Here is an 18882-nt window from a genome sequence, read left to right as displayed (position 1 = left end):
AAGATACAAAGAACTATGTTTTGTAGATTTCTTATTTACCCTGAAAATTATTAGCAGATATTTGAAAGCAAATCCCAGGACCTCCGCTGCCTCTGAAAATGTCTATATGTGTTCAAAGCTTTTCCACCCTTTGGAAAGCGCAGCTGTATTCCTCTACTGCTCTTTGCCTACCACTGGCTGTTGGCTTTCCCTAGCCTAGGATCCCAAGCCATAGAGAGCTTGTGGGTAACCTATAGCCACAGTTACTAAGATAAACTGCTTGGAATGTCAGAGAAGGACAGCTGCAGAAGTGGTTCTTTTTAAGTCAGTACAGGCAGAAATGGGCAGAGAGAAAAATATGTTCTGGAGAAAGGGCCACATTCCTAACTTTGAATAGATATCATTGCTAAAAACCTAATAACTTCCCAAACTGAGATGATGGAGCTTTTCTGCTAAGAGATGTGTCCTCTATGAGACAAGGCAAGTGTATCTCTGTGACTAATTGAGCAAACTGGGCTCTAACTTAAATGTTTAGAACCCTTAATTGATACTTTTCAGACTTTTTAAAATTTTATAAGCCATTATCCATATTTAATCTTTACCAATATTTACTATTGAAATACTTGACCAGGTAACTTTAAACTTAGATTCATGGATTTTCTTGGCAGCATTGGCTTTCTCAAGAGGACAGACTCAGAATTCTATGAAATATTTAATTCATGGTCATAAATTATATACAAAGATCAGTAGAAGCTGTTTTTATATGTTAAGATTTTTATCTTGGAATAATTTTAGATATACATAAAAGTTGCAAAGATAATACAAACTTGCTGTATACTCCTTACCCTTAATGTTAACATTTTACATAACTGTGAAAACATTTGTTAAGAAACCAACATTGGTAATTGCTATTAACTAAACTCTAGACTTCATTTGGATTGTACTGGTTTTTCCACTAATGTCATTTTTCTTTTCCAGGATACATTCTAGGATACCACATTGCATTTAGTCATCATGTCTGATAAGCCTCTGGTCTGCGATGGTTCCACAGGCTTGTTTTTCAAAATCTTGACAGTTTTGAGGCATACTGGTCAGGTGTATTGTAGAATGCCCCTCAGTTTGGGCTTGTCTGATGTTTCCCTCATATTTGGACTGGGGTTATGGATATTTAAGGAAGAAAACCACAGAGGTGATGAAGGGTTCTTTTCAGCAAATCGTATCAGTAGTTGAATGTTATCAACTTGATATGTTAACTCTGAATACTTGGTTAAGGTAGTGTCTGTCAGGTTTCTCCACTGTGAAGTTACTGTTTTTCCGTTTCCATACTTCTGTTCTTTGGAAGCCAGTCCCCAAGTCAGTCTGTGGGAGGTGGGGGGTGCGCAAGACTCTGTTCTGCCTCCTGAAAGGGGGAGTATCTTTATATAGTACTTGGTATTTTTCTGTAAGAAGGATTTGTCTCCTCACCCCTCCCATTTATTCAATTATTTATATTAGTATGGACTCATGAATATTTCTTTTAGACTTTGGGTAATATTTATTTTATTGCTCAAATTGTTCCAGCTCGGCTATTGGGAGTTATGTCAGGTTGGTTCCTATGTGTCTTTAATGTGCCCCCATCCTTTTGATTTTTGAGCACTTCCATACTTTCTGGCAAGAAAGTAGGAATGTTGCTCTGGGCTTGCCTTGTATATTTCCAGCACTAGAATCAGCCTCTTCTCCAAAGAGCACCGGTTCCTGTTATTGAAGAATGGTTTCTAGTGGAACTTAGAAACCAGTATCTGGGTGCTGGATGTGCTCATTGCTCTTGGGGTGTCACTGCTGCTAGACCCTCCCAGCAAACAGAGCTAGGAAATACGTATGTATATTAAGCCATGTACAATCTATAATGATTTCTGTATGTGTGTGTGTGTGTATATATATATATTAAGCTGAGCATGAGTTCTTACTGATATCTTCACTTGAATTATGTACCACAGGGCATGTATTTAGATTTTGAGAATGGTATTTTCCCTATCCGTAGAATAAATTCATAAAAAAAAAAAAAACAAGCAAAAAGAAAACCCCAAAACTAGTTTTCAGCAGCTCTCTGCAAGAAATACAACACTGATATTTTTAAATAAAACTATATTGCCTTCAAATAATGTCTATGTCTTTAAAACCTTTTGACACACTTCTTCCAGCAACAGATAAGGCTGTATTCATTTCACAGGTGGAGAAACAGGCACCAAGAAGCTCTAAGGAAGACAGAATTGAAATAGGACAAAAGCAAATTAAACACATCTGGAACAGGCTTTCCTTCAGTGAACCTGTAAACTAGTAATATTAATTAAAAAGTTGTTTTCTTCTGATTTTCCCTAAGATGAAAATGTGGTATTTCTGTCAGTATTTATAGAAGTACAAGATTATCAGGAAATCAAAATGTATATTATTTTATCCTGGTACAAAACAAGAATAACATCTAACAAAATGAAGACAATGGGGTCTCTATAAAAACAACTATTTAGTAGACTGACTTCAGTAACTTTGGGGTAGAATGAAACCTATTAGGTAAGATTCTTCCACATATATTTTATTGCATTGCTCAAATTCACAGATATTACTTGCACTATATTCATTCGGGTCTTGTACAATGACTTGTTACAATAATTGAAGTAGCCCCTTTAGTTTGCTGTTTTTCCTCATGGCTTAACCTTACAAAACCAGCCATCTGCTCAAATCATAAAAGCAAGAATGAGTTCGTGTAACCAGTATACAAAAAATAACTAATAGTTACTAATAAAAGTAACTAAAACTGGATCAGTAGTATCCTCTTGGCATATAAGCCATAGTGATGTTAGGTTTTTTTGCCTCAGGCTTATAGGTTTCCAAGACATCCTTTCAAGTCTCCTTGCTGACAACTTTACAAACCTTTTTTTGTTCGCTTTCAACTTTTCTTAAGTGTAGGAGTCAGGATAATAGAAATCTAACATTTCTGTGACTTATATAGGGAACACCAGAAGGTATAGTGGGGTAAACTGAAAAAAAAAAAAAAAAAAAAGATCAAAATTTGAGGATTATCTCTGAATTTTATTCCATATGTTTCATTTCTAGGATAGATGACAGCTAAGACCTTCAGTTTCAGTAAGTTCTATGAAAGTGACATTCAAGCCATCTGTCAAGTAACTTTCAGTCTTTAGGATATCTTAATTATTTTAATAATATGGATTTGCTTTAGATTCTTTTTTTTTTTTCTTCTTTGAGAAGGTAGGATTGGTAGGATTCTAATTAGTCTATGTCAGTTCACATGAGTGTGCAGTTGAATCACTGGATTCTGACATAAAAACACCTACTGGGCCCCACCCTCAGCTCCTCATTCAGAAGATCTGATTCTATAGGTCCCAGAAGTTTGAATTTCTAGTAAGTTCCTAGATGATGTTGATACTGCTGGCTTAGAGACTACAGTTTGAAAACTGGTCTACGTAGTCTTCAGTAGCTAAGAATAATGTACTGAAAGCTTACTGTGGGCCAGGTACTATTCTAGAAGTTTGACAGTTACTGTCTCCAAATTTGAGTAAGCTTGGTCCCCATTTTACAAAGAAGAATTTGAAGCTGGGGGAGATTGAGTTGCATTACTTGTACAATGTCTCACAACTAAGAAAATGGTGGAGCCAGGATTAGAATCTAGGCAGCCTATTTTCCAGTCCTAGGCACTTACCCATTTTATTGGGATAGCTATTGCTTTAAAATGCTAAAATCAACACATTTATAATTCTGAAATAAGTATCTCAAAATGCTTTGTACTTATGTCTTAAGATAGACAAAATCTTATTTTAAAATATAACCACATGCATATGCTATAAAAACACAATTTTCTGAGATAACAAGATACTTGGAGGGGGGGGAGGTAACAAATTCCTTTCATCTGCTCCTTTCAGGTAAGTGGGTCAGCTGTTCCACGCCTATAAAGTGAGTGTTTTCAGGATTCAAGCAGAGGAGACCCTGAAAATTAGGCAAAAGGACAGGAAGTTCTGGTGGTCAGATAACATGTTCAAACTGATTAAAGTCCAGAGTGCAAATGCTGAAATCCTGGATCTCATTCAATGGATAAATATTTACTGAGCACCTCCTACATGCTAAGCAACTGTGCCAGGTAATGGGGAAACCAAAAGAAGGCCAATCCTTTCAATGAGCTAAAGATGGTGGTAACAGAAGCCAGGCACTGTTTTAAGTAGTCATTTCACTTAATCGTTACAAAACCATATAAGGCAGAGAATGTTATTTCCTGTCTTAACTACAGAATAAGTTACTAAAATAGATTTCTGAAATATGCATACAGCGAAATGAACAGTAGTAAATGGCATGGGATGAGGAAAATCCTGATTTCATATTAAAATATGAACTAAAGTTAATGACCGAGTACGCGTGGGAAAAGTTACCACGTTAAATTTTTTTTTCTCTCCCCAATAGGATAATCTGTATATTAGACGGATTTCTTATACTTATTTTAACGTATTAGAAATGATGCCTTAATACATTTTTTCTCAGTCTGAAGATGGTTACTTTTTAAATGACAAGGCCCAGAGAAGTTAGAATTCTAAGATGAAAGCCACCTTTTCATCCGAACTTGAGTTGTTCCTTGAAGCAAATTTACACAATAGCCAACCACCCCCTAAGGCGGAGCTCGGTTAAATGCAGCCTTGAGCGCCCCGCCGCGCCCAATTAGCGCACTGGTCGGGCATCTTACGGGTGAGGACAGCAGGCTCTGGCTCTAGAAGTCCTCACCTGTACACTCCGAAGTTCGGGCTCCGAATTTCTGCATGATTGCTTCCCCGAATTAACTTTACCTATGAAAGCCAGACTGAAATCCTAGGGTTGCCTCCAGTTTTACTTTGCCCCGAATTCCCCGAAGGGAATTTAAGAGAAATCTCAGGTCCAATAAAGTAACCGTCACTGGGGAAGGACTGCCCGAGACACCGTCCACCTTGGAGGCGGTCGGGCAGCGCGAGCCCTGGAGGCGGGGACTGCGAGCCTCGGCTCCGCGCAGGTGCTCTGAAACGGCCCGCCGTGGCTCCTCGGGGTGGCGACCGGCATAACCCGAGGGCCGGGCTCGCCTCCGGGCGCCAGGCGGACGAGACGGCGTCCCTCGGCCCTCCCCGGGCGCTCTGGCCCCTGCGAGCTCCGGCGTGAGGGGCAGGAGCCTGAGCTCGGGGGGCGGGAGGCACCGAACGGAGGCGCGGCTCCCGCGCACTCCCGGGAGCGGGCGGCGGGCGGCGCGGGGGCGGAGGCGGAGGCGGCGGAGGAAGGGGCGGGGGCTCGCGGGCCCCTGGCTGCAGGAAGGGGAGGCCGCCCGGGCGTCGGCGCTGCGAGTGGGGACGCGATGAGCTCCGAGCCGCGGCTCCGCGGGGCTCGCCCTGCAGGTAGGCCGAGGGGGCGGGGGGCGGGGGCGCCGGACAGCTTCCCGAGGGCGGCGCGGGGCGCGCGGGCGGGAGCCGGGACCCGGGCTCGCTCTCTGCTGGGCGGCCCCAAAGAGTTGCGGATCTTGGAGGGACGCGCTGAAGTCCGGTGGGGGCAGCTTGTCAGCCTTTTGGTCTAGAAAACCAGCCCAGAAGCTCGCCGCCGCTCGGTGCGGCCCCGGGTCGCGGCGCCCGGCGCTGGGGCGTGCCCCGGCCGCCTTTGTCCTCCGGGCGCTTGGTTATCCCTTAAGCCTTGGAAGTCTGGCCGGGCCGGGGCTGGCGCCCCCCCGCGCCTGCTCTTTTGGAACTTTCGGAAGGTGGATCTGGTTTTGTTTTCTGTTCGTGAGTTAAAAGTACAAAGAAGTGGTTGCATGCATAATGGAAGCATAACCAGCCCTCAGGAGCGCCCGACAGGGGCCGCTGGTTATGCCCCTACTTGACTTGGGGACAAAAACCAGGCCTTGGCGGGCTGGGCAGCCCCAGTGTCTCTCCCACATCCACGACTGTTTGGGGATTTGAGTTGAAGACACATCTTTCTCTACAAAATAATCAACGTCTTTTTTTTCTTTTTTAAGATTTTATTTATTTATTTGACAGAGAGAGACACAGCGAGAGAGGGAACACAAGCAGGGGAGTGGGAGAGAGAGAAGCAGGCTCCCCACAGAGCAGGGAACCCGATGCGGGGCTCGATCCCAGGACCCTGGGATCATGACCTGAGCTGAAGGCAGTCGCTTAACCAACTGAGGCACCCAGGCGCCCCCAAAATAATCAACGTCTAAACGTACGTTTAGAACTTTCTTCCCTGTCACTTACTAACTGTATCACTGATAGCTTTAGAAACTTGGAGCCTGGCCATAGTAAAAAAAAAAAAAAAAAAAAAAAGGAAAGAAAAGGTTGAAACTAGCGGTTGATGCAGGATAACCTTGTTTCAGAGCTTTTTGTTCCTTGCTGCAGGAAACCAGGCTAGCCCCTGAGGCAAGTTGTAGAAGTCACCTTGGCCGTTCAGGGAGTGGCCTTGCCCTGGACGGACTGGGCAGGGTCCGGTGGCCACTCCCATTTTGGATTCCGTGGTGAGGTGTGGGCAGCAGGGGCAGGGCTCCAGGATGCCGACCACTAGTCAGGGCACTTGCCCCTCTATTCTTTTTATTCTTTCCTTTTCCTACCTGCGTCCTTCCTTTTCTCCACCCCACCCCCTTTTGAGTGTGTTCTAGGCCTGACATAGCTTACTCAATATAGGATTATTAAACAGATTTTTGATAAGGGAATATAGGTGGGTTTTCATAGGTACTGCAGTGAATGAAGACGATGACCGTGGTTAATGGAGAAGGTTGGAGAAATGAACACTTAGTTTAGGAAGGGAGCTGGCCTCTCTGGTAGGAGGGGTTTAACTTGGTGACCAGAGTGCAGAGATTTGGAGTTTCCAGGCGGACCTGGCTTTGAATCCCAGCTCCACTGCAATGTCGTTGGACAAGCCTGGGGTACTGTCTCTGTCTCTGCCTCATGGGCTGTGGAGCTGAGGGCCAGAAAGTCTGGAGTGCCAGGCCCTCAACAAATGCGAGCTGGCGGGATTATCTGGAGGCATTATCAAGTTAAGGAGAGGAGAAAAAAGGAGTGATTAGTTTTGTAAAAATTAAACAGGTTCAAGGAGCAAAGAGATGGCAGGTGCATCATGGTGAAAAGGAAAATTGCCTAAATCAGAGGCAAGGAAAAGTGAAAAGAGGTCAAGAGACAAGTTTAATGACAGAACCATTTTTGAGAAATAGATTGCAGATGCATAGGAATTTACAAGTCTGTTATTTACGGTATCTCCATTGAAATTTACTTTTCCCATGAAGACAGAGCCCTTTACCCTTGTAGGCAGTTCATTTGTATTCCTGCCTTGTAATGATGACACGTATTAAGTGCACCCTTCCTGAAAGTTTGTCTGCTGGGGACATACAGCCTAGAGTGACCACAGCGGAGTCACGGTGTATTATGTATATGGAACCTGGGACAAATTTATCAACTCCAGTACAGTTTTAGAACTTAGGTTTTAACAGCTGTGTCCATCGCTTTCCGTTCTGATTGTACAGACTGCTAGAATAGAACCTGGCCATTGACTAGCCCCTGCGGGACGCAGGGTGCACGCTAATACCAGAGCGGGCTTTGAGCTGGCAAGGGTCCGAACTAAAGTTCTCGGAGCCCAGTTTCTTTCTGCATCCATAGTGTTAACAGTAACAACAAAACACTTTTTAAAAATCCCTCAGAGATTGCCGTATCTGTTAACTTTGAAACTGAATGTTATTTTAGGTTATCTGGAGCTGCCTGAAACTACTATCTTTCCTATATCCAGAGGCCACGTCTAAGCTGAGGGCAGGGTTTGAGACCATCCAGGTGCACAGCTGAAATTACACCTGGCCAGGAGGAATGGTGCAATTCCTCCCTTAGACTATAAAAAAATCAATATTTTTCTTTTGCATGGATGTTATTTATTTACATATTAGCCTGAGAGAAACTCAAGGACAGTTCTCATTTATATAAAAAAATGAATTTTAAAGACGCGATCGAGTGTCCCATCTCCCAATGCTTTCACCCTTGATGAGTTAGTTTGGTGACCGGCCACTCGGCACAGCTTCCATCCGCTACACTTGATGCCTTCGGCTCACTAACCGATGTGGAGCAAAAGCCAGAAGAGGTGAGCTCCTGGGTCTGCTCCTTTGTGCGCCATGTCAGAGATCAGTGCTTTCTTAATTGGGCAGGTTTGGGGGGAATGAATGAGGGGACTGTCCCTCACACGGGGATTGAATATGTTTAGTTTGAGATGTTCTATTTCTTTATCATTTTAACTGGTTTAAAGATAAAGAGGTGAGGTTATTAAAAGGTGGATCCTGGACCACTTTTGAAAATAGAAGGCGAGAAAATTCCTCTGCCTTAGTAGAGCAGTGTGGAGAGTAGGAAGTAATCCCAGTATTTGGGGTGTGCGGTAGGAAGTATTCAGGATAGAGCAGTGTGGGGAGGGAGAGGAAGTTTCCTGGGTAGAACTGTACGAAGGAGGAAGTCTCCCCAGAAGAATGGTGTATGCAGTGAGGAAGTATCGCGGGTGAAGCGATGTCTGGTGGAAAGCGTTCTAGTAGAGAGGTGTGTGCCAGGGAAGTATCCCAAGTCGTGCACTGTCTTACGAGGCCGATTCCCTTTAGAGCAACACGGGGAGTAGGGTCTCTGGGAGAGCGCTGTGTGGAGTAAGGGCTATTCCAAGTAGAATGATGTGTGGAGTAAAAAGTATCCCAGTAAAGCAGGGAGTTCAAAGGGCGGTATCCCCGAGTAGAGGGAGTCTGAGTAGGAAGTACTCCCCAGTAGAGCGGTGTGTGGAGCACAGGGTATCCCGACAGGGGCATGTGGAGCAGGAAGTAGGCCCGCAGGGGCATGCAGAATAGGAAGTGCATTTGGTAGAGCAGCGAGTGAAGTAGGAAGTCTCCCGGGGGGTCCCTGCGCGTGCAGGAAGGAGGTGTGCCTGCAGGGGGGAAGTGAGCCCGCAGGAGGGAAGTGTGCCCGCAGGGGGGAAGTGAGCCCGCAGGGGGGAAGTGTGCCCGCAGGAGGGAAGTGTGCCCGCAGGGGGGAAGTGAGCCCGCAGGAGGGAAGTGTGCCCGCAGGAGGGAAGTGTGCCCGCAGGGGGGAAGTGAGCCCGCAGGGGGAAGTGAGCCCGCAGGAGGGAAGTGTGCCCGCAGGAGGGAAGTGTGCCCGCAGGAGGGAAGTGTGCCCGCAGGGGGGAAGTGAGCCCGCAGGAGGGAAGTGTGCCCGCGGGAGGCAAGTGTGCCGGGGTGCAGCAGTGGCTGGTGGGAAGCGTCCCGTCGCCCCGCAGAGAGGTGAGCGCGAAGGAAAGCGCCCTTGGGTAGAGCAGTGTCTTGGCAGGTGTGGAGAAGTATCCCAGGTAGAGCAGAATCCAGGTAGAGCAGGTGTGGAGACAGGATCCCGGGCGGCACGAGGAGTGTGCTCTCCCCTCCAGAGCAGCTGTGGTGTAGAAGTTTCTGTGTAAAGCAATTTGTGGAGTAGGAAGGGTAGGATGTAGGCTCAGGTGAGCAGCTTGTGGCATAGAAGTATCCCCGGTAGGAAAGTGCGTAGAGAAGGACGTATCCTTCACAGAGCAGGGCCTGGAGTGGGACGTATTCTGGGTGGAGTAGTTCGTGGAGTAAGAAGAGTAGAACGTACTCCTCGTAGAGTAGTAGGTGTCCCGGGTCGATCAGGGTGTGAATGGTAAGCCTTTCGGTAAGACAGCGCATGAGGTACGAGGTAACCATGGTAGAGCAGCGTGTGGGTGACAACGGATCACCCACAGAGCAGGGTGTGGAGGAGGAGTGGTCCCCCAGAGAGCAGGCTGGCTTTAGGAGGTATACAGGGAGAGCAGTGCGTGGGGCAGGAAGAAAACCTTGGGAGACTGGGGAGGATGCTTTAGGGAGGCTGCTCTTGACTCCTCAACTTTGGTATGAAAATCACCTTGTGAAAAATGCAGATTTCCCCTCCCCTGGGATTCTGATTCTGTAAATCTGGGTTAGGATCCAGGAATGGACATTTTATCACCCAGGCCAGGAATTGATGCAGAAATTGATGAGAAAAACTGAGTTAGGGTCTACTGGACAGCAGAGGGCCTTTGTGGGGTCCTGGCTCGGTGTGGATGCTGGGTGGATTCCAGGAGGAATAGGCCGAGAGTGATGGTGAAGGGCACGGAGTCGAATCCCATCCTCTCCCTCCCAGGGCAGATTGCTGTCGGTGAGGGGGTGTGAGGCTAGAAGAGTCGGGTGTCAGGGAGAGAAGGAACGGGACCCTCCTGGTTACAAGGTGATGGGTGGGAGGGTCTGTCGTGCTTCTTTGGTGACTTCAAGGGAGAGGAGCATCTTGCTATACTGTTAATATTTGTTTATTCCTTCCCTTCCCTCCTCTCTGGGCTGTTAAGTTTATGAGGTAAAAACAGAGTCATAGCTGTGTGGGCCTTTATTGTAGAAGATGCGAGACTGTGCTGTCCAGTATAGAAGCTCCTGGCCACGTGTGGTTATTGAATTAAAAATTGAGTTCCTTAGGTGCACAAGCCCCATTTCAAGTGCCCAGCAGCCACCTGTGGCCCGTGGCTAGCACATAGGACAGCACAGTGCAGAAGGATTCCATCAGCAGAGAAGGTTCTGCTGCACGACACTGCTCTAAGGGAAGGGTCCAGTGAAGGGTGGCCCAGAGGATGGGGAAGTCTGATCACGGGTCGGGAACACAGGATCCCCATCATGGGACGGCTTGTAAGTGCAGGTGTGTCATTTGGGAGATCTAAAATTTAAGCCTTTGCCCTTGGCCTTTCCCTGCTCCAGACTTCTACCTCTTCCAGGTCATAGGGTAATCCAGTATTATCCACACACTGTGTTTCAGTTTTCCTGTGTTTTTAATTCCTTCTCGGTTATAAGGAATATCTGTAAAAACATTTTCTGCAGAACAATTCCATATTTCATTTGCGTTGGTCCATAATCACAGAACTGTTACTGTAGGTATATTTTGCAATGAATGCATTTGCATAATATTTTCTCCATTTCTTTTGATAGTACTTTTTCCTATTTTTCAAATAAGACTTCAGAGTGAGAGGGGGGCGCCTGGGTGGCTCAGTTGGTTAAGCGACTGCCTTCAGCTCAGGTCATGATCCTGGAGTCCCTGGATCGAGTCCCGCATCGGGCTCCCTGCTCTGCGGGGAGTCTGCTTCTCCCTCTGACCCTCCCCCCTCTCATGTGCTCTCTCTCATTCTCTCTCTCTCAAATAAATAAATAAAATCTTTAAAAAAAAAAAAATTCAGGGTGAGAAAGAATTGAGCTGTTAATTTATAGTTCACTTATTATTAAGCAGTTTCCCTTCCTTTTTCTCATTTTCATATACTTTTTAAGATTTTATTTATTTATTTGACACAAAGAGAGAGATAGCTAGAGAGGGAACACAAGCAGGGGGAGTGGGAGAGGGAGAAGTAGGCTTCCCGCTGAGCAGGGAGCCCGATGCGGGACTTGATCCCAGGACCCTGGGATCATGACCTGAGCCGAAGGCAGACGCTCAACCACTGAGCTACCCAGGTGCCCCCATATACTCTGAGTTTTAAACCAAGCAAAACTTGAAGGGCTTAGGGGCGCCTGGGTAGCTCAGTTGGTTAAGCGACTGCCTTCGGCTCAGGTCATGATCCCGGAGTCCTGGGATCGAGTCCCACATCGGGCTCCCGGCTCAGCGGGGAGCCTCCTTCTCCCTCTGACCCTATCCCCTCTCATGCTGTTTCTCTCTCTCTCTCAAATAAATAAATAAAATCTTTAAAAAAAAAAAAAAAAACTTGAAGGGCTTAGAGTGTGGGAGGCCTGCTATGTTTTACTGCAAGTCAAAAAGTAAATTAACAAAATTCAACTTTTTTTTAAAATAGGTGAGGAACAAAACATGACAGAAACGGACGCCTTCCGTAAGAGGTAAAAATGTGCACTTTCCTAATGAAGGCCTCTTCCTTTGCTGATCATGATCAGTCTGTAAGAAGCAAGAAGGGCACAAGGGAGTGAGTCAAGCTGAGAATGGCGTGTGTTAGCATTGGGACAGGGGGCTCGTCGACCTGCGCATTGGTTGCTGCCCTTGGTCGTTTCCGGACCTACAGTGATGTTCACAATATCTAGTAACTGGTGTGGTGCAGGCCCTGGAGCCAGAGCTGGGGCCTGGGCAGGCTGTTGTCCCTGGTTCCTGGATCCTGGAGAAAAGACGCCCCTGGAAGGACTGGGGGTCGGGGTGCTCAGGATGGCTGCCGTTTACCAATCAGCACAGAAATATTTCGGGGTTTTCCTTACCAGTACGGCTGCGAGGCTTTCCCAGAGCACAGCAGAAGCATGCCAGCCTGGCAGACGAGGCGCAAACAGCAGACCTTTGTCTACCTTCCACATTGATCTTGGGCTTGGAGGAGCTCGTTGTTCAACAGGACTTGAAGTGATTGTTGTTTAAAACTTTTCATTAACAGTGAAATATTTGATCCGGCAGAAAAGTACAAAATGGACCACAAGAGGAGAGGAATTGCTTTAATCTTCAATCACGAGAGGTTCCTCTGGCATTTGACGTTGCCAGAAAGGCGGGGCACCAGCGCAGACAGAGACAATCTTAGACGCAGGTACTAGTTTTACCTACCTGTCAAGAGGACGGGATATTTACGTGGTACTTATCAAAACTTGTCCCCACTGAGGAAATAACAGAGCAAGAGTATCTGAGGCTGGGCCTCACTTGGGCACAGGGTCCCTTGAGACCTCGCCTGAATTTTCTTCCTAACCCTGTTCTGTTAAATGTTAACAGGCTCTGCATAGTTACATACATATTTGCATAGCAGATGGCAACATTCTAACTTGAATCAGTTATGAGTAAAACCTTGCCCACTGTGGGTGATCAAGGAAAACCATCATTGTCATCTTTCATTTTTTTCTTTTCCCCTAAAGGTTAATTTATAGGTCATAAAAACCTGTATAGATGTACTCCTAGTAAATATGGGTATGTGACAACTTTGAATAGCTCCTAAGCTAATATCTAGTTTATCACCAGGTTTTCAGAACTAGGATTTGAAGTGAAATGCTTTAATGATCTTAAAGCAGAAGAACTACTGCTCAAAATTCATGAGGGTAAGTAGTTTCCCATTTACCTTCTGAGGGGATTGAGCATCCTATCTATAAAAGCATCCAAATACTTAACTGTGTTGTAAAAAAGTCTTAGTAACTAATTTAGCATGGGTTACAGGTTTGGTTGTGCCCCTCTGCTTGGATGTTACCCACCAGATTCAGAGACTCTTGCAAAGTATTATGCCTCCAAAGTTTTTGTTTAGCATATACCACTCATTACAGTCTGTTACTCTAGAAATGAATGAAATGACCTTCTCATTTGGGAATTAAAAGTCTAAAATGCAAATACTACAAATGCTGGGCAGTCATGTTTTAATTGACTCCTTCCATACTCAAGTTTTTTACTGGCGTCAAAATAGTGTGGATTTATTTAAAAAATAATAATTGTGGATTTACATATATTGTCTGAGTTTCTACATCACTGTACAGTAGGTAATCTAACTTATGTTTATCATAATTACTGTGTGCCATGGGTTTTCAAGTCATTTGCAATGGACTATTATATTTATGTATTTAAACTGCAGAGCTTTTTAAATTTGAGGGGTAACTGAAAAATAACGTATTAGTTTCAGGTGTACAACGATTCAATATTTGTATACGTTGTAAAATGTTCACCAGTGTCCTTACCATCTGTCACCTTACAAAATTAGAAAAAAAATTTTTCTTGTGATGAGCATTTTAAAAATTTAGCCACTTTCAAATATATAATATAGTATTATTATAGGCGCTATGCTGTATATTATATCCCCAGGACTTATTTTATAATTGGAAGTCTGTACCTTTTGATCCACTTTACCTCACCTACCAGCAACCACCAATCTGTTCTCGATCTGTAGGTTTGGTTTCATACGGTATTTGTCTTTCTTGGACGCCCTTAAAATCCATCCATGTTGTTGCAAAGGCCAAGATTTCCTTTTTTATGGCTGAATAATATTCGTGTGTGTGTGTGTGTGTGTGTGTGTATGTATCTGTATAGATCTACACATCCATATATATGTTTATATCCCATTTTCTTCCTTCCTTCATTCACTGATGGACACAGGTTCTTTGCACATCTTGGCCGTTGTGCTTCAGTGAACATGGGGATGCAGGTGTCTCCAAATTAGCGTTTTCGTTTTTCGTCAGTAAATACCAGAAGTGGAATTGCTGGATCAAATGGTAGCTGTATTTTTAATTTTTTGAGGAACCTCTGTACCAGACTTCTTTAACCTGTAAAATCATTTTAACTGGCTGCTTAGCAGGTTTTCTGCTTTGCTTGCGGTCAGTGCTGCAGCTGTAGAGTGAAGCTGTCGTGCTCACTGGAGGTGCGGCAGCCCCCAGGAGCCCCCCCAGAGTAGTTGCGGGGGCTTTCCAGTTGGCTCTCAGCAGCTCTCTGCTCAATGACACTTTATTGCCACAATCATCCCATTATGTTTCCCATGTCACTGTAGGAAAGCTAATGAAATCTGTTCAAACTCTTTGAACTTTTAATAGGTTTTTAAAAATCAGATACAGTATGGTATAAATTACTCTGATTAAAGACTAGGTTGCGTTTCATTACATTTTACATTTATTGTAATTTTCCTCCTCCTCCATATGTAACTTTATTCTCGTATTAGTAAACTGAATTTTTATATGTACATAATAAACATCTTATTTCTCTAAACTTTTGGCGGCCTTTATAGCGTCAACCGCTAGCCACACAGATGCCGACTGCTTTTTATGTGTTTTCCTGAGTCATGGCGAAGGCAATCACATTTACGCATATGATGCCAAAATTGAAATTCAGGCATTGACTGGCTTGTTCAAAGGAGACAAATGCCAGAGCCTGGTTGGAAAACCGAAGATATTTATCATTCAGGTAAGACTGATTATATTACAATCTCAATTGTAAAGTCCATGGTTTTGCACATGTGATTATAAAGAACTAAAGCCAATTTTGAAAGTAACTCTCCAATAATTGGAAAGGCCCTTTTGGCTTCCCAGCCAATCAGAGTTGCAATTGATAGTAATTCCTATTAGTAGTAATTCCTCCTTAACAAGGAATAAATAATAAAGATTATCAGTTTATTAATAGATTGACATTTGAAAGGACTTAAAATAACCAATGTGCCACACTCCAGCCGGGCCCAGCATCAGGTGCAGCTACCAGAGGAAGGGTCTCTGTTGGAAGAGACTGTGCAGGGAGGCCGGTGGGTACCTTTTCCCCTCAGCCAAACTGGTATTAGGGATTAAAATATGTTTGGCCCTGAAAGATCTCATTTGGTCCATCAGTAAGGAATCTGAACAGTGTTCTAGTGCAGCAGTTCTGTATTTCCATGAACAGCATGGGGGCATGGCCACATTCCGCCTGCCATAAAGCCTTGAGGGCAGGGAGCAGGGGGTCTCTACGGAGTTAAGGGTGATCCATGGTTTCTTTTTGGGACAACTGCCTTGGAGTATCCATCACATACGGGTGGAGTTAGAGCTCTAGAACTTAAGACAGGCAGCCTGGGTTGGAGAAATACATTTGAGAGTAATGAGGAGATGAATGGTAATGGCAGCCATGGGAGTAGATGAGTTTACAAGTATCAAGTATAGCTTGAAAGATGAGTGCAAAAAAGAACTGAGGGACAGCAATGAGCAGAGGAAAGATTCTGAGGGGGGTGGCCCAGCGAATAGGGGAAAAATCGGGGAAAATAATGACATGATTGCTTCATGAAAAGAGTGGCCAGCCCCATCAAAGACAACAGAATTAGAAATAACTAGCGAGCTACTACGCGGGGATAGCCACAAAGGAGGAAAATGTTTTGCCCAGTTATTTCTCTGTGCCTCCAAGTCTTCATCTGTGAAAGGGGATAAAAGAGCACTGCCTCATGGGGTGGCTCTGAGGACGAACGACCTAACAGATGAACACACTTGGAACAGTGCCCGGCACACACACAAGCCCTGCATAAAGGCTAGCTCTCAGCTGACTGCAACGGAGTTGGCAGGTGAGAGCATCAGATTCTAGGTGTTTTACAGGAGAGAGAGGAAGACAGTGGAAAGTAAGTTCTGAAAAGAAGCCTAATGATATGAAATAAGATTAAAATCTCCCGTAGGGCGCCTGGGTGGCTCAGATGGTTAAGCGTCTGCCTTCGGCTCAGATCATGACCTCAGGGTCCTGGGATCGAGTCCCGCATCGGGCTCCCTGCTCCTTGGGAGCCTGCTTCTCCCTCTGCCTCTCTCTCTCTCTCATGAATAAATAAATAAAATCTTAAAAAAATAAATAAATAAAATCTCCCTGTAAAAATGGAATTATTAGGGATCTTTAACTGAAATCACTCACAACTTTTTTCTTTCAAAGCTTGTAAGTCTTGGCAGCACTTTGTGCCCACCGGTCCTGTCTCCGTGCTTTAATAAAACCACCTTTTGCGCAATAAATAAATAGCTTCTAACTCTTCAAGCATTTCAGAATGAGGGTTGCATTTAAAATACCACTACCAAATCTTACTAGGTCACTGTATTAAGTGTCCTAGGTCCGCCAGAACAAAGTACACAGCCTGGTGGCTTAAACAACGGAAATTCATTTTCTTACAGTGCTGGAGGTTAGAAGTCAAAGATCAAGGTATCAGGTCTCCTTGGCTTGGACGTGGCTGTCTTGTCCCTGTGCCTTCACATGGTCTTTCCTCTCTGCATGTCTGTGTCCTAATCTAAGACCCCAATTATAGTAGGTTAAAATCACAATAGACCTCCTTTTACCTTAGTTACCTTTTTAAAGGCCGTGATCTCCAAGTACAGTCACATTTGAGATACTGAGTGTTAGGACTTCTACCTATAAATGGGAGAGGGTGACAAAATTCAACCCATAATAGTCATTTAAGAGTAGAAATTATGTCAGCCTTTGTGTGAGTCCGGATTAGCGGAGAAGAATTTGAGACTTCACTCTGAAGCACGAGCAAAAAGAAAGGGCCCAGTAAAAGAGGTCTTCATGGGTCAGGTGGTGTCCTTTTGACAATTTATGGCAGCAGCTGGGCAAGCACAACCCAGTCGGGGCATATAATATTCCCTGGTTCACCATTAACACCAGGCAAAGACCAGAGCTTTTAAAGAAGAGGTGCATCTTGGTGCTATAGAGTGGTTATTAATCCAGAAGAACCTTTAAAACCCAGAGGCTTTCTCCTCCATAGCAGACCTTTCAATCAGCACAATTTGGTGTACAGTTGAGGATGCCAGTTTTTTTGAAAACCTTAATTAAAGGTAGGCAAAAGCGGTCAGCTTCATTTGCTCCGAAACTGGACGTGGTTTCCGAAGTACCTGTAAAGTGGCTTGTGTTGCTGCTGACATGACGGTGTGTGAAATGACACGTTCACAGTAAACACGAAGCGCCGGGGAGAGGAGAGGAGGCAGGACAGGAAAGTGGGTTTCCTCCTCGTCTCCTAGGCGTGTCGGGGAGACCAGCACGACGTGCCCGTCCTTCCTTTGGACGTGGTGGATCATCGGACGGAGCAGCCGGAGGCCAACATCACCGAGGTGGACGCGGCCTCGGTGCACACACTGCCTGCCGGAGCCGACTTCCTCATGTGTTACTCTGTTGCAGAAGGTGGGTGGGTGTTTAATACAATCCGAATGGGCTTCCCTGACTTGAGTTCTGTACGTTTCACCTGAGCTTAAGACTGGTGCTTCTGTCCGACACCGCGATTTGATCCTCAAGTTCAGTCTTAGATTTCTTTGATCACATGGCCCAGGGTGATCTCTGAAGTGTAGAGTGACTTAATAGACAAATCATTCCTGAGAACCGTGTTAGGTTACAAGTTATACTGAATATGAGCTGCCTGTTTGTTATCAGTTGACTGTGATAGTGTCATGATAACACTCCTGGAAAGCTTTGTTGAAAACACTTCTTCGACTACCGTGTTCCTTGCTCGGGCAGCAAACTACGTTTTTCTTTCCAATCTCGTGTCAGAATCACTGCCTGGTTACTGTGGTCTTGGGAATTTTTAGGAAATGGAGGAAACTACATAGAATTAAGCCCATTTTTATAAAACTATATAAATTAATCCCTTTTCCCATATGAGACTAGTCAACCGAGAAAACTTCTGAAACCGTCAGGGGCACATCTTAAGAATTCAAGAATTTTTGAGCCCTTATATTTCTGTAATGGTGCATTATAAACTCAAAGTAACTGAAAGCCAAAAACCCTGCTCTTTTCCTTCCTTTTAGGTTATTATTCTCATCGGGAAACTGTGAATGGCTCATGGTACATTCAAGATTTGTGTGAGATGCTGGGAAAATTCGGCTCCTCCTTAGAGTTCACAGAACTCCTCACCTTGGTGAACAGGAAAGTTTCTCAGCGCCGAGTGGACTTTTGCAAAGACCTGAATGCAATTGGAAAGAAGCAGGTTCCCTGCTTTGCCTCAATGCTAACTAAAAAGCTGCATTTTTTCCCAAAATCTTAATGATAGGAACTATTTTGTTTTATGTATCTATTTTCAAAACAGATTTCCCATCTTTTTTATCAGTAAATATCACTAGGTTGAAATTTATGATATAGCAATTTAAAATGTCTTAAAGGTTTAACGAGAACTTTAAAAAATAGTTCATATTTGTATTAAACATGGTGAAAGGGTTTGATATATGTGAAATGAAATCCTCAGGGAATTACTATAAAAAATCCATAAGCATTTGTAATACTTGATTTTTATAGTAAATCACAAGGTTACTCGAAATACCTGGCTGATTTAACTTGTATTTTGTTAGGGTTTTTAATAAAAGTTTTATAATGTTTTTAAAGGTTTTTGAAAGCCAAGAATTAGTTGTTTTCCCTTAATAAAATATTTGAAATTCATATTTTAAGTTTTCTAATTCACATTCATTTGTATAACTCAGAGTAGATTTGTTTTACTTGGTCA

General features: G+C 44.4%; 1 protein-coding gene across 3 annotated transcripts; it reads left to right on the top strand.

Annotated features, from left to right (window-relative positions):
* The first annotated feature begins 5229 nt into the window (after window positions 1-5229).
* On the top strand, window positions 5230-18818 carry CASP6 (caspase 6). 3 transcript variants are annotated; one of them, XM_045880604.3, is made up of 7 exons: window positions 5230-5375; window positions 11815-11857; window positions 12411-12537; window positions 12960-13036; window positions 14698-14873; window positions 17414-17573; window positions 18194-18818. In XM_045880604.3, exons 3-7 carry the CDS (start codon window positions 12422-12424, stop codon window positions 18427-18429), a joined length of 765 nt encoding a protein of 254 aa, XP_045736560.1. In that variant the 5' UTR covers window positions 5230-5375; window positions 11815-11857; window positions 12411-12421; the 3' UTR covers window positions 18430-18818. The 3 variants fall into 3 exon arrangements, with proteins under 3 accessions (XP_045736560.1, XP_045736558.1, XP_045736559.1); XM_045880602.2 differs by having other exon boundaries at window positions 12391-12537; XM_045880603.3 differs by lacking the exon at window positions 5230-5375 and adding an exon at window positions 6021-6192 and having other exon boundaries at window positions 12391-12537.
* The last annotated feature ends 64 nt before the right edge of the window (window positions 18819-18882 follow it).

Source organism: Mirounga angustirostris, unplaced genomic scaffold (assembly GCF_029215605.1).
Source record: "Mirounga angustirostris isolate CCGP_5_RB_7025 unplaced genomic scaffold, mMirAng1.0.hap1 SCAF_2, whole genome shotgun sequence".
In the NCBI taxonomy this organism is placed as follows: Eukaryota; Metazoa; Chordata; class Mammalia; order Carnivora; family Phocidae; genus Mirounga; species Mirounga angustirostris.
The sequence above is the reverse complement of the archived record's forward strand: the minus strand, read 5'-3'. Positions and strand labels throughout refer to the sequence as shown.

Coding starts and splice junctions, on each gene's coding strand:
- CASP6 (XM_045880602.2), top strand. CDS start 5,336: ATGAGCTCCGAGCCGCGGCTCCGCGGGGCTCGCCCTGCAG. Junction 13,037..14,697: donor ACTGCTCAAAATTCATGAGG/GTAAGTAGTTTC, acceptor CGGCCTTTATAG/CGTCAACCGCTAGCCACACA. Junction 17,574..18,193: donor GTGTTACTCTGTTGCAGAAG/GTGGGTGGGTGT, acceptor CCTTCCTTTTAG/GTTATTATTCTCATCGGGAA.